Raw genomic sequence first — 25,600 nt, 5'->3', positions numbered from 1 at the left:
AGGAAATGCATCTCCTATGAATGAACTAAAACAAACTTAGGAGGAAATGCATCTCCCATGAATGAACTAAAATAAACTTAGGAGGAAATGCATCTCCTATGAATGGACTAAAACAAACTTAGGAGGAAATGCATCTCCTATGGATGAAACTAAACAAACCTAGGAGGAAATGCGTCTCCTATGGGTAAAACTAAAACAAACCTAGGAGGAAATGCATCTCCTATGAGTAAAACTTTAATGATTTCAAATTAGGAAGTGCGTCTCCTATTAATGACATATTCATTTAGGAAGTGCGTCTCCTATGCGTGAACCATTTCCTTCTTTTTTTGAATTATTTACTTACATGTGTTGTCTTCCCTCGAAACTGTTGGGGATTATTTTGATGGGGATGACTTTTCCCCCTTTTTTCATTATTATTTTTTTTTATCTTTTTATTCTTCTTGTTTTTCTTTTTATTATTCTTTTTTTTATTTCCTTTTTTGTTTTGTTTTTGCATAGCTTCTTCCTTCAAAGACTACCTCCCTTGATCTACTTACCTGTTGGGGGGTAAAATGTTATCAGCTGGGGGTACCTGACTTCCAGAAAATTTTCTAAATGGAAGGAAAATTTTCTGCCCCAGTTTGATAATATCCCTTGTGGCATGCGCTTCTGCATCAATGCCATTTCCATTACCTCTTTCAAATCAAACAAAATTTGTTAGTTTAAAACATGGTGGTTGGTTGTGATACTCCTATTGGGATTGCTTTCCCTTTCTCCTTCATTGCGCTGTGCTCCACGACTTGTTGGGGACGATTTTATTTGCTGGGTACAATCCCTTTCTGATGGGGATATCCCTCTTCTTTTGTGGCATAGCTCGGAAACTGGCATTTCCCCGACCTTTTAGTCTAGTATAGATTTCGCCAAATCATGCTCACTGCTTTCCTTGCTTTGTTCATGGGCCTTGGCCTTGAGGTTTATAACTTTTGATAAAGGCAACGGTATCCCTCTTGACGCTTGTCAATCCTTCTGTCAATTCCCTTTTGCTGGGGATATCTTTTTGACACTGGCCTCGCGTTTGTTCCTCGCTGACTATACCACTTGGATGTACTAGTCAGATCTTATCTTGCATAATTGGAAAGCTGATGGCATATTTTGAAGTCATTTCATACTTGTTCTGACCAGACAGACTCTATTGGGGAATTTTTCTATGAAAGGAAAAAGATAAAAGGGAACAGAATAAAAAGACAAAGAAAAATGACTCTTTAACAAAAGAAACTATAAATAAAAACCTATCAAATGCAGACACCGACTCTAATGGTCATGACATGCGCCTGTGGCCTATCCTCTACCGCCAATCATCTTTCAAGATCTTCAATTGGCAATTCCCCCTCTGATTCTCAATCCTATTCGACTTGTAGTGCCCGAAGGGTTTTCACTATCAAGTCTCTCTCATTTTGGTTTTTCTCTCAGCTTTCATCGCCTTATGGTGCTCGCGAAGATTTTCACCGATAAGACTCTCTCATTTGTATCACTTTCCAGCTGGGGATTCGGAGTGTTGCCAGTATGACTCTTTCTGTTGGAGATTAGAGTCCTTTCTGTTGTGGAACAGAATGTTATGTTCGCCGGTAAGACTCTCATTTGTCTGACTTGACATCTTTTGAAGACTAGTTAGAAGGTCTTTCTTTGGACCGTAATGTGGGTTTTGGATAGGCTAGAAAGAAAGGGTATAAAAGGCTCAAAAAATACATTAATTTTGGGTTATTAGTTACAACTTTCGGAATTAGATTTATTTACAACAAACGCAACTTTTGCCCCCAGTTTCTTGCTTGGGGATATTTTAATTGATTTTTTTCATTTTCTAAAACTATGACCGAGCCGTGAAGCGCCTACGTATCCTCTTTGAGGAATCAGGTCAAACGTAGTTCCCAATTCCTCTGTTTTCATTTGACTTTCCTTTTTTTCTTTTTTTTTCTTTTTTATGCTATCATTTTCTTTTCTTTTCTTTTCTTCTTTTTTCGTTTTGTTGTTTTCTTTCTCTCTCTGTTTCTCTTCGTTGCTACTGATTCCGAACGAGGGGTATGAAAGAAAATAAATAAGGCTCAAAAGGGGTAACGAAGGATAAAGTGTTTAGGTAGCAGAATAAAATGCCTTCGTCATTCCAGTCTTTAAAACATGCCAAGTGCAAACAACACAATTAAACAATAGATTTATAGTCTCTTCCGATGGTGCTGGACTTGACAATTATGTTAAACATTTTATTTTTCCTTTGTCATTTCTAAGCACCTTGGGCGACACTCTCATTATCATGACCGACCCTCATGCCAATTTGGCGAATCTTGCTTTTAACGGTTTTCTTTGTGCTTAACTTGCCCCAGTTCCACATGACTCGAGCTCTGAATAATCTCAAACCGTCCTTATTTTCTTTAAATGGTCTGATCGCCTTTCCGGGGTTTTATGATTAACTTTAAAGATTAGGCCCAAACTGGGTGCACATGTCATGTCCCTAGAATCGGCAGTGAACGAAATGATAAAAGTATTAAACAAAGAGATGACTGGAAATAATAAAAGACCGGATTTGCTTTAGACTACCGGTGGAATGGATTGAGAAAACAAAACAAACCAGAATAAAATCCTAACACAGACTCGACAAAACTTAAACAAACTGATATGACAAAAGGAAAAGATAAGAAGGTTTGACACATGACAAAATCCGCATTACAACCTTAATAATCCGGACAACAGAAATGACAACAAAATAAGCCACCAACTGCTTCTTTCTTGTTAACCAAGGAACGGAGCGTCCTCCCATTTTATCAAACTTGGCATCGTAGCCACTGAGCTTTGCATTAGTATTGAAATGACTTCAATATCATTACCCTTAGTCAACAAGTTCCCAATAGGACTCGAATGTTTCTGTCATCAGGCCTGATCCCCGCAGAGTGTGCATCATGAGGTGCAAGTAAAGGATTCCGGGTGTCATTGTCCGGCTTACCACAAACCAACCACCTTAACTTTATTTGCAAAACAAACAGGTTAGAATGGACTCAGTCGGTCCTCATTATTGACAACATCTTTTTCTTTTTCTTCTTCTCTTTTCTTTCTTTTTTCTTTCTTTTTTCGATTTTTTTTTATCATTCATTTTTTTTTTTGCTTTTTTTTTTGTGTTGTGGTCGAATCTTATGGAGATTGCCTACGTATCATGACCCCGCATGAATCAGACCTTGCGTAGTTCGGACCAATAAAAGATAAACAATAATAAACATTTTTCAATTTTCATATTAAAACAAACTGGGTTTCAAAGGTTTGAAGATGATCTACAAACTCGAAAATCAAATAACCCATATACTTTAATCAAGAGGTTTATAAACTCAAAAACGAAAGGCTAACTCCCTTTCTCTGTTCGACGAATGCAACCAAATGGTTATTTTGCGAATGTGGCCCCTTCCGAATTTCACATGAATTTTGAGGCCGGGGAGGATTATTTTATGACACTTTACAAACTTGTCCGTTCTTTTACGAAAATAACCTTTCGACAACTGAAAGATACTCTAAGGCTATTTCGGCAAGAACGGTTTAAGACGCGGCCGAAGCTGGCTCGGCTTATTTTGACCAAAAATCCAAACGGTATTCACCTGACCGCTGACTCTTTGTTTTTTTTTTATTTTCAAATTGCAATAAAAACTTGGTGTTGCAAACACGGCCCTTCAGCGCCTCGGGGACGAAGATTTTTAAGGCTGTGTGGGTCCATATCTCAAAATGACCCAAAAGTGGCTGTTTATGCAAAGTCAGCCTTCCGGCGTCCCCTTCGGGAACATTCGGCTATGTCTTGATAAAACAGCGTCACCCGACTTCTTAGAAATTTGACACATATATTTTGCTATTTTTTTTATTTTTTTTTATTTTTTTTTTTGTAAAAGGGGAAGTTGGACATCACCCCACTTATTTATGACAAAATTAAAAATCTTGACACATTTTTTTTTGTTTATTTGTTTGTTTTGGTTTTTTAGCAAAAAGGTGGGTTGGACATCACCCGACTTATTTATGACATGTTTTTATTATTTATGCGTTTTTGGCTTTTTAGCAAAAAGGGGGTTGGACCCGATGAGGGTTGCCTACGTATCTCACATCCGGTGAGAATCAAACCCGCGTAGTTCGGGCAAATAGACTATTTTTGAGAAGACCCTTTTCCATTTTCTATTTTTTTTTTATATATAACAAACAAACAAACTATTATTTTTAATTCATAACAAACAAACAAACTAACGTAAAACCTAAAAACATTCCTTCTTTTTCATTTGTTTTTCTTATTCTAAAGAAAAAATATATTTTTTTTTTGGAATTTTTCCTTTAATAAAAGAAATGCTTGAATTTTTTTTAAAGAAGAATCAAAATATTTTTGATTTTTTTTTTGGATTATATACATATTTATTTTGGAACAAATAATAAAATCACGTTCAACGCCTGACTCTTTTTATTTTATTTTTGGCATTTTCATAGACAAATAAAATAAAATAAAACATTTTAAAAACCAGACTCTTTTTCATTTTCATTTTCATGGCAAAACAAACTATTTTCTTTTCTATATTTTTTGACAGAACAATGATGATTTTTCTTCTATTTTTCCTTTGCTTTTAATATAACAAACTAATAAGACATTTTTTTTTCATTTTCAAAATTTCGGCAGAGTTTCGATACTACTCGGACATTCGTTTTTTTTTATTTATAAAAATAAGTAGTTATATCTCTACACTGTTATTTTCTCATTTTTTTCACGTTTTTTTTAATCCGTGGAAAATGATGAAGACATACAAAATCTTTTGAATTTCCATGCTTTGTTTTTATATGTATTTTTATTTTTTTATATTTATTATTATTTTCAAAAATGTGGCATGAGAAACATAAGGATTTCCAAGACATCTTGGATTTCGCAAATGTTCCCCGTGTGTTTTTTCCCAACATGTGAAGCATGGGGGACATAGGGAATTCCAAGACTTCTTGGATTCCACAAATGTTCCCCATGTGTCTTTTCCCAAAAATGAAGCATGGGGGACATAGAGAATTCCAAGACTTCTTGGACTCCACAATTGTTCCCCATGCTTTTGATTAAAATAACACCATGCTGGAAAAACGTGCCACCTTCTTATTAAACGTGGTCAACATAACAAAAGTGTGTCATTTGTCCGCCACTATCATTGGTCCGCCAAATGACCCATTCACCCTTGAATAAATACAACATGTAGCACATAGGATGCCGAAGATGGTCTATTATTTTCAGGTTGCTTGTCCTAGACGGACCCAACCCCTGTGTTGAGTCCCCTAAGTCAGATGCACATGATGCAAATAAACGTTCCTACTAGGGATCCGGCATGAAGCTGAGTTATTCTAAGTTCATAACCTGGGTATTTGTTCTAGACAGTGTACCCGAGCGGACAACTCGAGCTTAGGAAGGAGCTCCTTTCCGGGAACCAAAAGGCCAGCCGGCTTAGAAACTTTCCGAGCCTCTTTTATTTAGGGTACGACACTAACAGAATAGGGAGTCTCAACCAGTAAGCACATCCCCGGAGGTAAGAAGAGAAAGGTTTCGGCACAGTTTATATACAGTTCAAATAATATCAAAGCGGTAAAAGCATCATTTAGCACATTAGGCTCAAACATGTAAAAATCAGATAAAACCAAATATAACAATTTATCTAAGCTCGAATTTCTAACCCTGAACCAGTGGTTCTGGGTCAAATAATCCCCAGCAGAGTCGCCAGAGCTGTCACACCTCCTTTTTCCGCACCCGAGGGGGTGCAAGGGAGTTTTTTCCAATTAAAGGACAATCAGAACGGGATTGGTTTATTTATTTCAGAGTCGCCACTTGGGAGATTTAGGGTGTCCCAAATCACCAATTTTAATCCCGAATCGAGGAAAAGAATGACTCTATATTACAATCTGCGTACCAGAAATCCGGATAAGGAATTCTGTTAACTCGGGAGAAGGTGTTAGGCATTCCCGAGTTCCGTGGTTCTAGCACGGTCGCTTAACTGTTATATTCGGCTTATTTATCTGATTTTTAATACAATTATGAACCATGTGCAAATTTTATCTTTTACCGCTTTATTATCATTATTTTTTAGGAATGTGAACATCGCTTAAAACATATCTTTGGACTGTGTCACATGAAATGCACCCACAATCCGAAACATATTTTATTTGATGTTTTAGGATTTGGATTTGGGTCGCATGAAATGCACACCCGAGTTTAAGAAAGTAATTTAATTAAATCGCGTCTAAAGAGGCTAACGCGTTATTATCTTTAGGGAAGGCAGTGAAATTCACTAAACGGTCCATCCCAAATTCTAAGTATTTATTATGACTAATTATTGAGGGCCCCGCAATTTGCATTTTTATTTGACGAGGCTCGTCTCATTCATTATTAAAAAAAAAAGGAATTTGCAACGTCATGGAAATGCATCTTATACCACGTCACAGTCAATGTACCCGTGATTAAAGACACATTTCGATTTCGTTGAGATTTGGATTTGGGTCACATAAATGTGCACCCGAGTTTAGGGAGATAACATTATTAAGGCGCGCCTAAAGCAACTAGCGCATTACTATATTGGGTAGGGCCGTGAATTTTGCTAAACGGCCCGTCCCGGAATCTAAGTGTTTAATACATATATTTTGTGAGGGCTCCGCAATCTGTACATTTTTATTTTTGGCGAAGCTAGTCTCGTTTTTATTTTAAAGGGTAAACCTACAACGACTATATTTTCTATTAAGTTCGTTTCTAAAAAATAAATCCTAATTTATTAATCGAACAATGGAAGCTAGTAGGGTACACGGCTAATGAAGAGTATCTCAAGCTTTGACGAATTACAATTAAACATGAACCTACATTTAGAACTAAACCATATGATGAACAACTGAATAATGACTAATAAAATTATAACAGAGCTTATTAAATCAATCCGACTACCCATTCGGCAAACTAGTCACGAACATGAAAACTTTTGTACAACTTTCGTCTAGCATGCCCATTCGAGATAGCAATAACATAAGCATAAAACTAAAACTCGACGGATTTAAACAAAATCTTCAACATAACATGTATTCAAGCTCGGACACGATAGTAACCGATAGCAACTCAAACAAAGATTAGAAAACGAACCTCTAATGATAAACGCTACTGGGGATTTACAACTCATTCATCAAACCGAAATGGAGCCATAGTCGGCGAAATGACGCAACGAGACCAACGAACTGGAACCTCACCTCGGCACTCGAACGGACTTCAAACGGGAAACCATGGAAACAGTCATCACAGCTCAAACGGAATAGCTCGCGCTAAAACTCGAACTCGAACGGACTGAGCATGAAACATGGCTACCACTGGTTTTCCCAGGTGACCCTTTGAACGCGAGGGGGGGAGGGTGCGACTGGTTTGGACGTTCGAGCTGGGCAGCGGCAGTGGGTTGTTGTCGACGGGGGGGGGGACGGGGGGGGGCGACGACGGGGAGCAGCTGTGGTTGTGGGGAAGCTGGACGGGATGGAGGGAGTTGGTGGCGCGACGGACAGTGATGACGCAGCAACAACAGCTGCTGCTCGTCCGGCTGGGTTATGGTGGTTTGGACAGTAGGGTGATGGAGTTGGACTGGTTGGTTTGGGTGTTGCTAGGGTGCGAGGGGACGTTTAGGAGTGTGACGCAACAGCTGCTGCTCGACGGGGGTCCGGTGGTCGTGAGGCAGGTCGATTTTGGGGTAGGGATCGTTAACGGAGGTGGAAGGGTCGTGGTGTAGGTGATGGACTGGTTGCGACGAGCAGTGGTCGACGAGCCTGTTTGGGCAGTGGTCGACGGAGTTGGGAGGAGCCGGGGTGGGTAACAATGGTGGTTTGTTGATGGTGGTGATGGAGGAGGAGGGTGGTCCGTGAGGTTGAGTTGGTGGTTTTGTTATGGTCGCTAGGGTTTTCTGGTTTTCAAAAAGGAGGAAGAAGACGATCCACAGTCCCTCTTCAAAAAATTTTAAAAATCCCCCCTTTCCAAGTCTTTCCCCGTGCATTTGTATGGGTTTGCCCAGAAAAATGAGCCCCACGCGTGGTGGGGTTCAAGACTTATGTCCCCCACGCGTGGTGGGGTTCCCCATGTGTCCTGGACTCGGTTTATTATGGGCTATGTCCGAAAATTAGGCCTAAAACCGGGTAGTTTGAACCCGAATATTATTCTTTTGCCCGGACCCGAGAAATAGGAACACGTTGCTTAACTAGTCCTATGTAAGCAAAATAACTACCAAAAATAAGACTAGTATTTAAACAAAACTATATCTTTTTAAATATTTTTTCAAGATTTAAAATAGCTACAAAATATTAATAAAACTATTTTTGTAATTTTCGTTTTTTTTAAATATTAAGATAAAATATGAAGTAATATTTTTTGTATTTTTCAAAGTTAAAATGACTATAGAATATTAATAAAACTATTTTTTTTGTAATTTTCGTTTTTTTAATAAAGACAAAATATAAAGTAATATTTTTTGTATTTTTCCAAAATTAAAACGACTACAAAACATTAATAGAATTATATTTTTTGTAATTTTTGAATTTATATAAAGTACCAAAATAAAGTACAATTTTTGTATTTTTCAAGTTTATGAGAAATACATAAACTAAAATTTATATATATATTTTTTGAAATTTTCTTTTTTGCGACGAAATAAAGTAAAAATAGTTAAAATAGCTATATTAGTCCTAAATTAGATATTTAAGCTTAAGAACGTAAAAATTCCCGGGGAGGGTCAAAAATCACGTGCTTACAGGTATAGGGAGATGAGGAGGCAGCTAGAGGTGGTGAGCCTCAGGTGGGAGGTATTACCAGAACAAGAAAACCTGATGTCTGGGAGGATAGGTTCGTGAGCGAAGTGGCGTACCACAAATTTTGGGAGTGGTGGCCGGTGAGTAAGTTGATACCGGAGCGGAGTTTCATTGACAATGATCTACTACCCCACAACCCTAACATGCAGAGACAGTTCAAAACTAGAATGGGTTGGGAGCACTTCTTAGATAACTATGTGGATGCCAACGAGCATTTGGTCAAAGAGTTTTATTGTAATGTAGCCCACATCAAAAAGGGCTCCAAAGTGACCAAAGTTCGTAATTTGAAAGTTTTGTTCGATGGGAAGTCAATTAATGAATACTTAGGCTTCAATGAGGAGGATGAGACTCTATATATGGCGAAGATGGAGATGGGCGAGGAGGTCCGTCCATGGTTAGCTCAGTACCTAGCAATCCCAGGTACCGTTCCTGATTGGTTGATAGTTGGGGTCAAAATATTGCGGAGGACCCTAAACTTTGAGGCGGATGGTTGGGAGACCTTTGTTTGCAGCTGGTTGGACCCGACCACTCATGACCAGACCCTTCCTCTCCATCGGGCTATTTTGGTTTCTTCCGTTATGGCGGGGTACCCTATCAATGTGGGGAATGTGATGTCCAGAGTTATCACCATTGTGGAAGCAAAGCATGACCGGAACTACCCTTTCCCCAGCTTCCTCACTGAATACTTCACAGATCTGGAGGTGAAGCCAAGGCTATATGACATCAAGGTCAAGGCGACAACCCCATTTTCCTGGTATAGCTTGAACGAGAATGACAACCCCAAGGACAATAACTACAAAGCCCCTGCTTCTGCCCCAACTGGCCAGTCTGAAGAGCTAGTTATGTAGAAGTCCTTGCTGCGCCTACCTCCACTTTTGCTGACTTACCCCCTGGACCTTGCACATCTTCATCCATTCCTCCTGGCCCTTCCACATCAGCAGGCCCGGAGATCCCATCTACCCGGGCCCATCCCATTACTGCCCACCGGCTGAGCCAAGCCATGCTGAGTATAAACAACTGGATGCAGACTACCTCATCCAAGTTGTCCACATTGACTACTACTGTAGAGGCTCAGTTGGCACCTCATCCAGCATAGGTCACACAGTCGATACAAGATACTTTGAAGGAGATACTTGAGAACCAGAAGAAAATCCTCACCACTCAGGATGCATTGGCCAAGGCAGTTGATTCACACAGCAAGGCTCTTAAGGAGCTTGCTTGGGAGCATAAAAAGCTTAGGAAGACACGGGCCTCCAAGGAGTCCGTGAAGGAGCTGCGGGCAGATGTTGATAGACTGAAGGCAGACCAGCTGCCTTTGGACCTGTTGCTTGATGATCCAATCCCAGCAGCTCATCCACAGCCGGAGCAGACCCAGAGGACTCCGAAGAGGAGGAGGATTCCTATAGAAGATGATGCCATCATCCAGTTGGTGGACCCACCGGAGACTTACTCTAGTCAGCCAACGGATGTACTAGTTCCACAGCCTATCGAGGTCCAGGCCCCGATCCTAGTAGCAGCAGAGCAGACCACTGGGAACCAGTCTAAGGTTCCCAGGCACACAGAGGACCCAGGGATCACCCATGATCCTATGCAGACAGACACGACTTAAGGAGTCTTCTATATCCTTTTTCTATATATTTTTGGTGCTTAGTTAGACTAGTTGGCATTGGGAACAATGCCAGCTTTCATTTGAGGGGGTGGGCCCTACATTTTTTTGGATGACTGTATATATTGATATTTTTTATGCTTTCTTGATTTTTCACATTTGGTCTGTATATAATTTGATATTTAGTTACTTTTATCGCACTTTTTATCTTTCTTTGGGTATGTATATAAAGTGACATCACATTGTATATATTCATCCCCCATTGTATATTCAAATCCCCTATTGTATATATTCATTCTATTTTTCGCAAAAATTTATGTTCGTTTTTCTATTGTATATATTCTATTTTTCGTTTTTAGCTTCTTATTTATGTTCGTAGCTTTTTGTTTTGTTTTGGATATTTTCAATAAGCCTTTGGTTTTCTTAATGCCACGGTTCTTTCCAAAGGTGGAGTGTTGTGTGAACTGGGTGGCTCTTCCCAATGATGGATGGCGTGACAACCTTTTAAGGGTTTGAGTCCGTTTATCTTTTTGCTTTAGTAGTTTGTAGTTAAGGGTATCTCAAGCAAAGCTTCACTTGGGCCTAGCACATTTGCCTTTGATCCCATGGTCAAAGACAAACTGTTGTGTTTAGAATGGTGAAAGTCGTGACCTTGAGACTCTTGTGTTGACCGATAATTATCAAGTGGTTTTTCGGGACCATTGTGTGCTCAAATCGTATCGAAGGTCGTTGTGGGCCCCCGACTCTATGTCTTTAGCAATTCCTTAGCTTGTGTGGTGAGTCATTGAATTGCAAGTCTAAGTCCCGAGCCATTGGTCTAGAACTTGCCCTGAATGTTTGTTGAGGCGAAATCATAAGTGAATTTTGACTTGAGGAATGATTATAGGCTCTCCTTGATCCAAATGTTAGTTTGCACAAATCCATAGCCTACCAATGATATGATCCCTAGTTAACCCTTTTGAGCCTTAGACTTTCATCTTTCAAGAATCATGATACAAGCCTATACCCGTTCTAAAAGATACCCTCTCTTGGCACCCGATCTTTCCTTTAGCACATGGCAAAAGTATAAGTTTGGGGGGAGAGACGAGGATGGAAACAAAGTGGTAAAAAGGCACAAAAAAACGAAGAAAAGAAAAGGCAATGAAAAAGAAAGAAAAGCAAAAGACAAAAAAAATGATCAATGTGAAAAGGAATAAAGAGGGATTCAAGAAAAACAAAGAATGAAAGGTGTGGAAAAGTTGAAAAAGGAGAAAAGGTTTGAAAAGCATAAGAAAGAGTGACAATGTGTCTTTCTAACCCCTTAGAAAAGAAGTGAAATGACTCAAAGAGTCAAGAGAATGTTTGCCAAATGAATCAAAAGAAGTTCTTAAGGAAAGATGGAACCCACTTAGACCAAAACATTTCCTACGCTGAACCAAAAACCTTCATAATGACTCCACAAAAGCCCTATATGATCTTGAGTTGAATGAAGCTTACATTAGTGGATACTCATATAAAGGGCAGGCATATGGTACTTAAAGCCGGACTTGTGACTTTTTCTTGAGAGAGATGAACGAATTTCCATTAACCTCGGTTTGTGTCCAATATTCTAAAAAGGTGAGGTTTGCTTAGGGAGAGTTGAGGATGTGTGAGTTTGGGTTCCACAATGACCAAAGTAATTGAGAGAGTTCTTTGAGTCAACTCTTGATGCTCTTGTGTCGCACTTGATCCATGGGTTTTCAAAGGTCAAATGTTGTTAATGATTCATTTGTATTAAGGGCAATTTTTAGTCCCAATTGATGCTAGTTGAGGTTGCTTTAGGACAGCTGAAAATTTCTTGGATTTTCCCTTAAGGGGTGTGTCTTATTTTGTTTGCTTGAGGATAAGCAAAAACTTAAGTTTGGGGGAGTTGATAACTAGGGATTTTGACGCATTTTATGCTCTTTTTTGCTTGCGCTTTGATTATAAATTCATACAAAATAGTCCCAAAAGGCTCATAAGTTGTGCTTGATTGCAAGTTTAATCAATAAAGTGACAAAATGTCAAAGATCAGCTCAAAAGGAGTGAAACTTGCACAAGTACCAAAGACAAGACAAACTCAGGAAAAACAGGCCTAGTGCGGACCGCGGTGGAAGCAATGCGGCTCAACATTTTAGGCTTCGAAGCAATGCGACCGCACTACACTCTGTGCGGTCCGCGGTGGACCTCTGCGGCCGCACTCCCATTCTATGTGGTCCGCAGATACAAGATTCAGAGAGATGCCAAGTTCAAAGGTTCAAGCCTGTGCGGTCCGCGGTCGAGTTTGTGTGGACCGCGCTAGAAGCCTCCGCGGCCGTAGTCCATTTTGTGCGGTCCGCGAAGCCTGGGTTCAGATAGTCAAGATTGCAAGCTCAAGAGCCTAGTGAGACCTCACACCATTTTGTGCGGTCCTCACTAAACCCGCAGGGGAAATTTTGTCCAGTTTTTCCAGCTTAGTATAAATAGAACCTTTTTCCATTTTTAGGGTATCAGATATTATTAGACGTTAGTTGCGCTCGTGAGAAGACTTTTCTTAGTCATTTTGGGCATTTTTACTTAGTTTTTATCACTGAATCTTTGTATTTACCTTAGCAATTAATTAATATGTCTTTATCTTCATCCATTTCTCTGTTTTTTCTCTTCAAGCATGAGTAGTTAAACCCATTAGCTTAGGTTGTGGCTCAACCCTAGTGTGGGTAATTGATGGATGTTGTAATTTAAGGTTGTTTGACTATGAGTGTTTGTTATTTGGGTCAATTTCATGGTTTAATATATGAATTAGTGGTTACAAATACTAGTTTGTACTAAGTTGACTTGGGTTCTTCTTGAGAAAGAGAGCGTAAGTCTCCGAAATTGACCCAACAAGGAATTGGGATGGACTCAAGAGAATTGATAGTCCCAACTAAAGGGTTAAACCTCAAGAGAGTAATACCCGACTTGAACCACAGTTGCTTGAGCAAATGTTCCTACCCTATTGGTCTTGAGAAAGTCAATTGGGCGAAATCACTATCTCTACCGAGAGGTGTGAGAGTGGGTAAAATTGTGCAACGGCTATCACATATTCTCCAACCATGTCAATCATGCCTTATGTTCAATTACCCGTCAATTGTCCACCTAGGAGGATGCCACTACCCTAGTGCCTTTTAAACTATTAGATACAACTTGTAGCAATTTACTTGTAGTTAATCTAGTAGCAATTATAATTTGTAGTTTGATAATAGTAGAATATAAAGAAAACCCAAAAATGATTAGAAGTGATATTTGGAACAAATACGCAATTCCAACCTAAATAGATACTCGACTCCATTCCTAGATCTATGTGAAAATTGATCCCGACACACAAATCGGGTAAAAGCTATTGTGACCCTCTCTTCCTGCTTTTTAGTAGTGTGGGGTAGGCTGCGATCAACCTCCTCTTCATCTTCTCCACTCTTAGATCCACTTGCACTCCCGGAGACATCGTCATTAGAAGAAAGCAACGCTCTAGCTTCGGTCTTGAGTACTTTCTCACTCTCGATCTCGATGGCAAGGTCAAAGCCACGAGCATGAATCTCCTCGATAGTCTCTCTATAAGACTGGCATGCTCGAAAATGCAGAATGCTCGAGCCTAAACAACATCGAAAATTTCTTTTACTCAAGCGTGAGCAGCTTCAGCGTCGGCTCGTTAGACGGCCATGACTGCCTCCGCGTCAGCCTTTACTTTTTCTGCCTCAGATGTGGTCTTCGCAATTTTGGCGGCCAATTGAGACTCGAGCTCCTCAATTCTCTTGGTTCGGGCCAAGTTCTCCTCTTTCATGCTTTGGAGTTGATGTTCATCCGATAACAGTTGGGCTCGAGCGGCCTCTTTCTTTTAGGCAAGGCGATCCATGTTTTGTTTCCACCCCAAAGTCTCCGCCTCCTTTATCATGGTCTCCTCGCGAAGTTGCTCGATCTTTTTGGCCTTTTTCTGAACCTGCAGGATCAAAGTGTTAGTCATCGTTACCGAATCAATATATCGATCTTCCAAAAAAAAATTATTACCTACTCAATCAGGTCCGTTTGTACTTTATGAGTTGTTGCCAATTCAGCTCGGAGGTTCTTGATCTCCTCTTCTTTTTGCCCAATGAGAAGTTTTAAGGCATCTCTCTTTTCCGTAAGCCTTTTGAGATCAGCCTCACATCGGCTCAGCTTTGCCCCAGGATTTAGAAGACGCTTCCTAATGAAGTGTCAAGGCTTATGAAGAAAGAAAGAAAATCATACAAGAGGGAATAAAAGACAAAAGTGATATTGATAAAGGGAGCTAAGACTTACCTGACTCAACAGTCGATGAGCCTCACTGAAGATACTCGATGCATCGCCTAGATCGGAGGAATCTTCGACCCCCGTAAAGCAGCCACGAAAAAGGTCTTCCCCTTCGTGGGTCGTTCCCATATCGAAGGGTCCTTATGGCCTAAGCTTCCTGAATTTGCCCCTCGAAAAATGTGGGGAGGGGCGAGTCGCTAATGTCTATTGCCCCAAACGAGTCACTTGGAGCATTCTCTTCATTTTGAAGGGCCTCGAACTTGGCCTCTTCAGGTACGACCACCGGTTGGCCATCACGACGGGAGGTATCTTTGGCCTCCGATGACTCAGGGACTTTGTCGGGCCATATTTCGAGATCCCCCCGGTCCGAGGCTGAACCTCTTCGATCATCACCGGCTCAGCGGCCTTTAGGACCTCGACACTCCTCTTTCGAGGCACCAATTCGAAGGCGACATCTTCATTCTCCTCTTTTTCATCTCGTAGCTGTTGAACTACATTTGCACGCAGGGCGGTGGTATCTTTTTTTTGACTTGCGAACCTTGCTTTTCTTGGTCTTTAGAGTATCAGAGGGTGAGACCCTTTTTCTCTTCTTATCCTTGGCCGGCTTCGGGGCCTCCTCCTCCTCTCCAAATGGGAGCCTCATGACAACATTGTCTTAGAGACCTGTATAAAAGGAAATCAAGTAGGAATAAAAAAAGAAACATTTTCAGAGAAGAGCATCAAACACGGGTAAAGAAACTTACCGTGATTTTTGGCCTCTCATCGGCCCTTTGCTAAATCACGCCACGAGTGCTCAACATACAAAGAGTTCGAGGCCAGCTTTCGAACCCAGTCCTCAAAGTTCGGGATTGCACCGGGCACCCAAGAAACCACTGTATCATATGAAAGAATGTCAATAAGAAAAGGCAAAAGAAGCAAAACAGAAGCTATATGTTGATTTGTACTTATGTTTCATATTCCACTCTTCGAGGAATGGCATCTTCTCGGCGGGAATTATGTTGGAAGTCCTCACTTGGACAAACCGGCCCATCTATCCTTGATCCTTGTCCTCATTTATGCTTGAGAACAACACCTTGGTGGCATGACGCTGGAGCCTTATTAATCTGCCTCGATAGAGACGGGGGATGTACAGTCTAATGAGATGGCCGAGGGTAAAAGGCATGCCCTCGACTTTGCTCACAAAAAATCAAAGTAGAATGATAATGCGCTAGAAAGAAGGATGGATCTGGCCTAGGGTTATTTGGTATTGGCGGCAAAAATCGAGGATAGTGGGGTCGACGGGACCCAACGTGAAAGGGTAAGTGTAAACAATTAAGAACCCTTTCATGTAAGTGGCGATGTCCTCTTCTAGGGTCGGAATCACCACCTCTTTGCCCTCCTAATGACAATCTTTCTTCACCTGTTTAAGGTCGCCCTCAGTTATCGAGCATATATATCTCGACATTGGCTCACATCGGCTAGAGACCGACGAGGGTTTCTCAACCTTGAAATCAGAAGTGAAATTGCACACCCCGGGAACACACTCCTCGAAACGTGGCTCTACCGACGTCTTGTCGCCGGCTGACCGCGATGAAGAAGCTTTCTCTTTTTGAGGATCGGTGTTTGATATTTTTGCCATCTTTATATGGATTCAGGGAAAGAAAAAGATGAGATTTGTAGTTTGGAAAAAAAGGGTTGGTAACGAGGCCTAGAAACTGTGCAAGGACGGAGAGGCTTGATAACATGTGAAGAACTTTGAAGATTTGCAGAAAGATTTGAAAAACTTAGAAGGATTTTGAAGATTAGTGCAAGAAATATTCAAAATAAAGTTTAAAGAGGTGAGAAAAATATCTATTGAAGGATTCACGACGACATTTCAAAGGTACTAGTGGCCGACCATCAAATGACGCTCATTAATGATCTTGGGAACCATATCGATGCGACACTTCGGTCGCTTCTGTTGCTTACGTCACAAGGGTGACATCATAACTGATCGAGGTATAAAATCGAAGGCTTAGTTCGTTTCTTCTCATTACACTCCAAGAAATGAGGGGACTATCTGTATACGGATAGAATTGGAACTTGTCCGATTTTGCCATTTTATCGAAAACTAGAGGCATCGCGTCGAGGGTCAGTCTCGTAATTGGTCAGGTCATAGCACGAAGATAAAGTATCAAGCTCGAGAATCGAGGTGCTCGTCGAGATCGAGACCAGTAGCGATCGAGACCATATATGACATACTTCGAACGAAGCGCAGTAACAAAAAGACGAGATATCCATAACCGGTCAAAGATCATGGCGGAAATCCCGGAACAAATCAGATCATGGGCGGTTGTTTGGGCTAATCATGGGATTTACTTCTCTAATTAGAGCTATACCATAATTAAGATTCCTCTAATATATAAAGAGGAGTCCCCATCACTTGTAGACACACATTCACACAGATCAAAGCAATAAAATATTTTCTCTTTAGTTTACGCTCTCTTGTTCATCATCTCGTTGCATTTTAACTGTTCTTACATAACTAGTCGAGGGTATCCGATCTCAAGGGCTCTGTCCAAACGTGTCCAAATACTAGTTTGCTTTATATTATTGTCAATTTCCATCTATTATCTTTACGTTTATCAATTGGTATTAGGTGAAATCAAGTATCTTTAAAACCACATTATAAATTTAATTTGTTATCCCACTTTCAGGGTAAACAATATATTAAGCCAAAACAGAGAGGAGATAGCAAATTGATAAGGAAAACCGACATTTCCCATCACATAAATATGGGATGAATAGACAAAATCCCACCTCAATTCGGATTATCCGCTAAAAACAACCCTCGTATCCGAGTCGGATAAAAGGGTATAATGGGCCAATCACACGGAACCACAACTAAATCCTTTTCCCCGCCACCCATTAAACAACCAAATACGAGTTTTATTTGAGGTTTCAGTTGAAACATCACCAAAGGCTCTTACCAAAGGCCAGAAAATGGCGTTAAGGCTTACACCATCTCCAGTGTCCACGTGCACTCGTGGAAAACCCAGACTCACTACACTTTTCACCTCAAGATCCAAATATTCCTTTCAATTTCGTCCAAAACCCTTCAGAATCTTGGAGTTGGAATCTAGAAAGATGAGTTTAAAGGTGAATGCTTGCCAGAAATTGGATGAGAAGATCGTATCAGAAAAGGGTAGCCAATGGGGAAAAGTGTCGGCGGTGTTGTTTGATATGGATGGAGTGCTTTGCAATAGTGAAGAACCTTCAAGAAGAGCGGCTGTGGATGTTTTTGCTGAAATGGGTGTTCAAGTTACTGTTGATGACTTTGTGCCGTTCATGGGCATGGGTAACATTCTTCTTCTTGGACACTCTCTTTATTAATTATTACATTCTTTTCATTTATTTGCGTTCTATGGTGTACTAGTTCAGGGTACTGGTGGAGATCATCATTGTTGAATCATATTTTTTTCATATGTCTGGAAAGAATTAGCCGACCCCAACAAGTTTGTGATTGAGAAGTAGTTTCTTGATTGATATGTTTGGGAACAAGACAATTTTCTAAAAAAAAAAGAGACAGATTTTGTGTGACTTCCCTTATCTGCTTTGGATATCACGCCTTAAGTTAGGTTAAAGCACAAAGCACTAGTCCCTCACTTTTAAGTTGGTAAATCTCTGTGCAGAAAGCAATTGTTCACTGCTACAGTCAGATTGCCTCATTATATCCTTATCTCAGCAATTGGTCATTTTCTTTAAAGCCATGCCAATGACTTTGGTGAAGTAATGATTAGGTCCTCTTCGGGGAACTTTGTTATGTAAGAAACAAGAGCACCATCATCTACCTCATTTGAATATCTGTTTTTTGTGAAGCTTCATCTCTAACACTTGCGTTACATAGTCATTCCTTTTCTCTGTGAGAACTTGTTGTTGTGAATCATTATCAAGTTAATTGCCATCGGATCCAAATACACCGGCTAAACTTTTTTTTTTCCAGTACTCATTTTTCGACCCCCAAGTAACGGACACATAAAAAAGTTGATGTAATGTTACTATCCTTTAGGAAAGCAAATTTTGAGTGTATGACACCTTTTTTCCTTTGCCATCTTTTGTCAATAACCTCTTCTCTTTTTCATTTTCTGTTGTCCTCGAAATAAATCAGGTGAAGCATACTTCTTAGGTGGTGTTGCTTCTGCTAAGAGTGTTGAAGGATTTGATCCCAACGCTGCAAAGAAGAGATTTTTTGAGATATATTTATCAAAGGTGATTGAAATTCTCATATTATTAAAAAATATCTCCTTTTTTTTTGATAAGGTTAAGAATATCTACTCTTAAAGCACTTTCCTTTTAGACATAGTAACTGACCCCAAAACTGACAATCATTTGTAGTACGCAAAACCGAATTCTGGCATAGGTTTCCCTGGTGCTTATGAACTTGTCTCTCAGGTATGTGACCTGTGTTGCAACTTGGCTCTATGTTCTTTCTCTTTCTTCTTTACTGCTTTTCATTAATTTGGTGATATGGTACAACAGTGTAAAAGCAGTGGTCTCAAAGTTGCTGTTGCATCTAGTGCTGATAGGATTAAAGTTGATGCAAACTTGGCTGCGGCAGGTTTACCAATAACGATGTGAGTTAACGTAATGCACTTTAGCTGTGAATAGTAGCCTCTCATTCTTTCTATAACCAGCATACAAGAGACACTGAATTGTACTGAATGAACACATGGTGAGAACTTCATTTTATTTGAAATTATCAGTATAAATATATTTTATTGCTGCATGCTACCTGATATCTATTCCTGAGATGCTTGGCTTTGTGAGTATAACTGCTGTTGTGGAATTGCTGGACATAAACTGTTTGTTGGGACTAGGGGTGGCAAAATGGTTCAAAGAAAACAGTTAACCACCCATATTATCCACTAAAAAATGGGTTGGATAATGAACTTTTTAAAGACAAATCAAATATGGATAAGAACCATATTATCCATTTAGAAAATGGATAACCAATGAGTAACCAATGGATAACCAATGGGTCTAACTTTTACATTTGTAAAGCCTCAAATTGGGGGTTCCTCAAGTTAGAGAAACTAAGAATTCTCCCAAAAGTGATCATATACAAGAAGTCATGGATAATATGGGTAACCCATATTATCCGCCGGTTAACCCGTTTTTTAATCCGTATTAAATATGGGTCGGGTCGGATAATTGATCCGTTTTTTCATTACCCGTTTTCAACCCGAACCATATCCGACTCGACCCGCCCGTTTGCCACTCCTAGTTGAGACAATGAATCTTTTAGTAGTGGAATATAGAGCTCAGACTCCAAAAAAGTTAAATATGCTTGGATCTGTGGATGTAGAGATTTCTGTGACTATTTTATTGTTCTATATCATGATTACTCTTAACTTTAAAATTTCTTCATAAGTTCAACTTGTCTGTTAGTAGTAATCTTGGTTGTCTGTATTTAGGAGTTTATATCTGGTTGTTAATCTTATCAGACAGATACCTGGTAGATGGTCCTAGCTCTAAGACAAAAGTATCAAAAGAGCTGTATGTCCGGGCACATAGTAGTGTACATGCATTTGTATGTATGCAATCACATGATCTATGAGTTGGTTGGTAACATAGTTTGGAAGAACATAGAACTTTATTGTGGTTTAAAAGTGAAAGTGTACACTTGTGACGAGAATGGCGGGTTTGCAGTGAAATAATTGAAAGCTTCCTCGCCTTTATCTTTAATTATCTTTTAATTTATATGTGACCTCATTTCCTGTTTCTTTCATTGACAGGTTTGATGCAATTGTATCTGCTGATGCTTTTGAAAATTTGAAGCCTGCTCCTGATATTTTCTTGGCTGCATCACGGATTCTTGATGTTCCCACTAGTGAGGTAGTTTCCAAAATGTGCAATGCTGTTTCGCTACCACCCATCACAATTTTTTGTAGACACTTAGCTCTGGGTAGTATGTGATGATAACCTGATGAAAAACTTCTAGTCGCTTAAGATATTACCAATTTCTGCATTCACATTTTGTTTAAGCGAGACTTCCCTACATTGTTATCCCCTTATGCCTGTAATCAGATGAAGCTTGCTGGAAAACACAATACAAGCAAAAAAGATAATGAGAAACTTGATAAGTGTGAGAAGGCACGGGAGAAAATATGATATATATTGATATATGGTGTGTGATGCAATACAAGAGGTGTTATTTATAGCTACTCTATACAAAGGGGATACTACTCCTATTCCAATGTGGGACAATTACATAGCTATCTCTAACACTCCCCTCAAGCCGGAGCATATAAATCATATGTACCGAGCTTGTTACATATATAATCAATGCGAGGACTAGTGAGGGACTTGGTGAAAATATTTGCAAGTTGATCATTCGATCTCACAAACTTCGTAGTAATATCTCCTGAGAGTATCTTTTCTCTGACGAAGTAACAATCAATCTCAATGTGTTTAGTTCTCTCATGAAACACCGGATTTGATGCAATATGAAGTGCATCTTGATTATCGCACACAAGTTTCATCCGACTGATTTCACCAAATTTCAACTCCTTGAGCAATTGTTTGGTCCAAACTAGTTCACATGTTGCCATAGCCATTGCTCGGTATTCTGCTTCTGCACTAGACCGAGCAACTACATTCTGTTTCTTACTTTTCCAGGACACCAAATTTCCTCCTTCTAAAACACAATATCCAGACGTAGAACGTCTATCAGAAGGTGATCCTGCCCAATCAGCATCCGAGTACCCAACGATCTGCTCATGACCTCGATCCTCAAACAATAATCCTTTACCTGGAGCCGATTTTATATACCGGATAATGCGGACAACTGCATCCCAATGACTATCACAGGGAGAATTCATAAACCGACTTACAACACTCACAACCAACCGCCTACAGCTTGCAGGATCGCTAAGCGGCTCCCCCTGTCCAGGCATAAGTTTAGAATTCGGATCCATCGGCGTGTCAACAGGTCTGCAACCTGTCATCCCTGTTTCCTCAAGAATGTTTAACACATATTTCCTTTGAGAAATAACAATACCTGAGCTAGATTGAGCAACCTCAATACCTAGAAAGTACTTCAATCTGCCTAGATCCTTAGTTTAAAAGTGCTGGAAGAGATGCTGCTTCAGATTAGTAATACCATCCTGATCGTTGCCCGTAATAACAATATCATCAACATAGACTACCAGATAAATACATAGACTTGAAGCAGAGTGGCAATAAAACACAGAGTGATCAGCTTCACTACGAGTCATGCCAAACTCTTGGATAACCGTGCTGAACTTACCAAACCAGGCTCGAGGAGACTGCTTTCGACCATAAAGTGACCGACGCAAGCGACATACAAGGCCACGAGACTCCCCCTGATCAATAAAACCAGGTGGTTGCTCCATATAAACCTCATCCTCAAGATCACCATGAAGAAAGACATTCTTAATGTCCAACTGATAGAGGGGCCAATGACGAACTGCAGCCATGGATAGAAAAAGGCGAACTGATGCCACTTTAGCCACTGGAGAGAAGGTATCACTGTAATCTAGCCCAAATATTTGAGTGTATCCTTTGGCAACAAGACGTGCCTTAAGTCGATCAATGTGGCCATCGGGACCAACTTTGACTGCATAAACCCAACGACAACCAACAGTAGATTTACCTGAAGGAAGAGGAACAAGCTCCCATGTACCACTTGTATGTAAAGCAGACATCTCGTCACTCATAGCCTGTCGCCATCCTGGATGAGACAATGCTTCACCTGTAGACTTAGGGATGGAAACCGAGGACAATGAAGATATAAAAGCATAATGGGGAGATGACAGACGATGATAACTCAAACCAACATAATGAGGATTAGGGTTTAGTGTGGTCCGTATACCTTTTCGAAATGCAATCGGTGTACTAGGAGCAGGATCCGCAGTAGGAGCCGTGTCAGGTGCAGGACGAGAACCAGATGAGCCTGATGTAGGGCACGAACGACGATGATAATCAAGAGTGGTGTTCCTGTGGCTGGGGAACTAGAAGGGATAACACTGGACTCCTCAAAAGTTGGTATGAGTGAAACCTCTGTGGTTGAAGGTGGAGGAGGATTACTAAACTCCTCAAAAGTCGGTATAGGTAAGACCTCATATATGTCATGGTGGTTAGCAGAAGTGACATCAGTTGTGAAGAAAGGTTTAGATTCGAAAAATGTGACGTCAGCTGACATAAGGTACCTATGAAGATCAGGTGAATAACAACGATATCCCTTCTGAACACGAGAATAACCAAGGAAGACACACTTGAGAGCACAAGGAGCTAACTTATCTTTCCCCGGGGCTAAGTTATGAACAAAACATATGCTCCCAAAAACCCGAGGTGGAAGAGGGTATAAGGCTGACTGAGGAAACAATATTGAATGTGGAATCTGACCCTTGATGGGAGATGAAGGCATCCTATTAATCAAATAACAAGCTGTGAGAACTGCATCGCCCCAAAAACGCAGCGGAACACGAGACTCAATTAGAAGTGTGCGAGCAGTCTCAATAAGGTGCCTATTCTTTCTTTCTGCAACCCCATTTTACTGAGGGGTATAAGGACAAGATGTCTGATGAATAATTCCATGAGAAGACATAAACTGCTGAAACTGAGAAGATACATATTCTAAGGCATTATCACTGCGAAAAATGCGGATAGAGACACCAAATTGGTTTTTGATTTCAGCACAAAAACTCTGGAATATAGAGAATAACTCAGAACGATCTTTCATTAAGAAAAGCCAAGTACATCTTGAGTAATCATCAATAAAGCTAACAAAATAACGAAATCCCAAGGTTGAACTGACTCTACTAGGACCCCATATATCAGAATGAACCAAGGAGATAACAGACTCTGCATTACTCTCAACACTACGCGTAAAGGAAACTCGGGTATGTTTCCCAAGCTGCACGACTCACAATCTAATCTAGACAAACTGGATAAACTAGGCACCATCTTTTGAAGTTTGGATAAACTCGGATGTCCTAAACGTCTGTGGATTGGATCTGGAGGATCTGTAACTAGACATGTTGAAGAAGGACTGAGCGAGTTAAGGTAGTAAAGACCTTCTGATTCACGACCTGTACCAATTGTCCGTCCCGTACTGCGGTCCTGCATAATAAAAGAATCATCAATAAAATATATACCACAATTGAGGGCACGAGTCAAACGACTAACAGATGCAAGACTAAAAGGACAACCAGAAACATAAAGAACGGAATCTAGGGTGATAGAAGACAATGGGTTGGCTTGTCCAACTCCTTGTGCCTTAGTTTGACATCCATTGGCTAAAGTAACAGTAGGAAGAGACTGTGAATATACAATATTCGACAAAAGTGATTTATTACCAGAGATATGATCAGAAGCGCCTGAGTCCATGACCCATGGTCCAAGAGTACTAGACTGGGAAACACAAGCAAAAGAATTACCAGCAATAGGAGTATCAATCTGGGCAACTGAGGCTACTTGTGGAGATGTTTGCTTACTTGCTCGATACTGAAGGAGCTCATTATATTCTTCTTTAGATACAGAAAAGCCCTGGTTACCTGTAGTCTCGCTCTGAGCAACGTAGGCATTTTTGGGTGGACGGCCATTTAAGGAATAACACATTTCGCGAGTGTGTCCAAGTTTGTGACAATAAGAACACTTGGGTCTAGATCTCCCAAAACGACCGCCTCCTCGTCTATTCTCCATAGCTTGAGATGGCCGAACATCCACTGTCTGGGATGCAAGAACAGAGGAATCAAGTATTTGTGATGAAATCACTGGGTGACTTGGTGCTGCAGCAAGGCGAAGTAATCGAGAGAATAATTCATCAACTGTAGGGACAGTCGGACTCGCCAAAATCTGGTCTCGTACTGAATCAAGATCATGAGGAAGTCCAGCGAGTGTAAGAACTAGAAACATTTTCTGTCGCTGCTTTTGTTGTTTTGACACACTAGCAGAAACTGACATCAATGTCTCAAATTCCTCCATGACTGCCTGTACCTGACCCAAGTAAGTAGACATATCTAATTCTTACTTCTTTAAGTTTGTCATCCGTGATATCACATCATAGAAGCGAAATATATCATTAGTGTATAACGTACGAGCCTTTGCCCAAACCAAATAACATGTCTGGAATGGCCGAAACAAAGACATCAACTTAGAATCAATAGAACGCCACAAGATGCTACATAATTGAGTATCAATTTTTGCCCAAAGTGCTATCGCCTTTTCATCTCCTTCGCTAGACTGTTTAATCAGATGATCTTGCACACCTTGACCTTTACACCACAACTCGACAGATGAAGCCCAAGCTAAGTAGTTTGAACCTCCCATTAAAGGTTCCGAGGTAATCATAACATTAGAGTTTCCAGAACTCATGCTTTTAGACCCAAAAACATCAATTCCCAAAGACATCTTGTAAATTATTACCAATAAAGAGAAATAATCAACTGTAATCCACTGAAAATAGAGTAAGGAACACTGAACCAGAATAGGAAACTACTGTAGCAGTTGGAAAGTTACTGTTGCAGCCGGAAAATATTCAAAGTGGTCGGAATGAAATAAAAACAGTAGGGTTAGGATCGGAATTACCAGAAGACCCAACTGTTCTGAAAGAATTTTTTCAAAAAATGGCCGGAAGTCCACCCTTTTTTTTGAAATCACTATTCACGCCGGAAAAATAAAAAAGTGGTCGGAATTTGGTGTAACCTGGATGGGTAAGCTCGGAATTGCAAGGGAAACAATCTGTCCTGAAGAGTCATCGCCAAAAAATGGCCAGAAGGTGGCCCACGCAACGTTGGAACTTCGCAGGAAAATTTTCTTTGGACAACTAAAGTACCGCCGGAGATTTTTCACTGGGATTTGGTCGCCGGACAGTGACTACTCTTGTGGTAGTGTTGGATTTTG

General features: G+C 40.3%; 1 protein-coding gene across 2 annotated transcripts in view; it reads left to right on the top strand.

The window, feature by feature from the left end:
* Window positions 1-17,573: 17,573 nt before the first annotated feature.
* LOC107823786 (protein SUPPRESSOR OF QUENCHING 1, chloroplastic-like) overlaps window positions 17,574-25,600 on the top strand; it is a 33,645-nt gene continuing 25,618 nt past the window's right edge. For both annotated transcript variants that reach the window (XM_075217599.1, XM_075217600.1), the window contains exons 1-5: window positions 17,574-18,032; window positions 18,843-18,943; window positions 19,070-19,126; window positions 19,214-19,308; window positions 20,470-20,569. In XM_075217599.1, coding sequence (XP_075073700.1) covers window positions 17,678-18,032; window positions 18,843-18,943; window positions 19,070-19,126; window positions 19,214-19,308; window positions 20,470-20,569 — 708 coding nt within the window. In that variant the 5' untranslated portion in view covers window positions 17,574-17,677. The remainder of the gene's footprint in view (window positions 18,033-18,842; window positions 18,944-19,069; window positions 19,127-19,213; window positions 19,309-20,469; window positions 20,570-25,600) is intronic.

The sequence above is a fragment of the Nicotiana tabacum genome, chromosome 7 (genome assembly GCF_000715075.1).
Source record: "Nicotiana tabacum cultivar K326 chromosome 7, ASM71507v2, whole genome shotgun sequence".
NCBI lineage: Eukaryota > Viridiplantae > Streptophyta > Magnoliopsida > Solanales > Solanaceae > Nicotiana > Nicotiana tabacum.
This window is presented reverse-complemented; position numbering and strand designations above follow the sequence as displayed.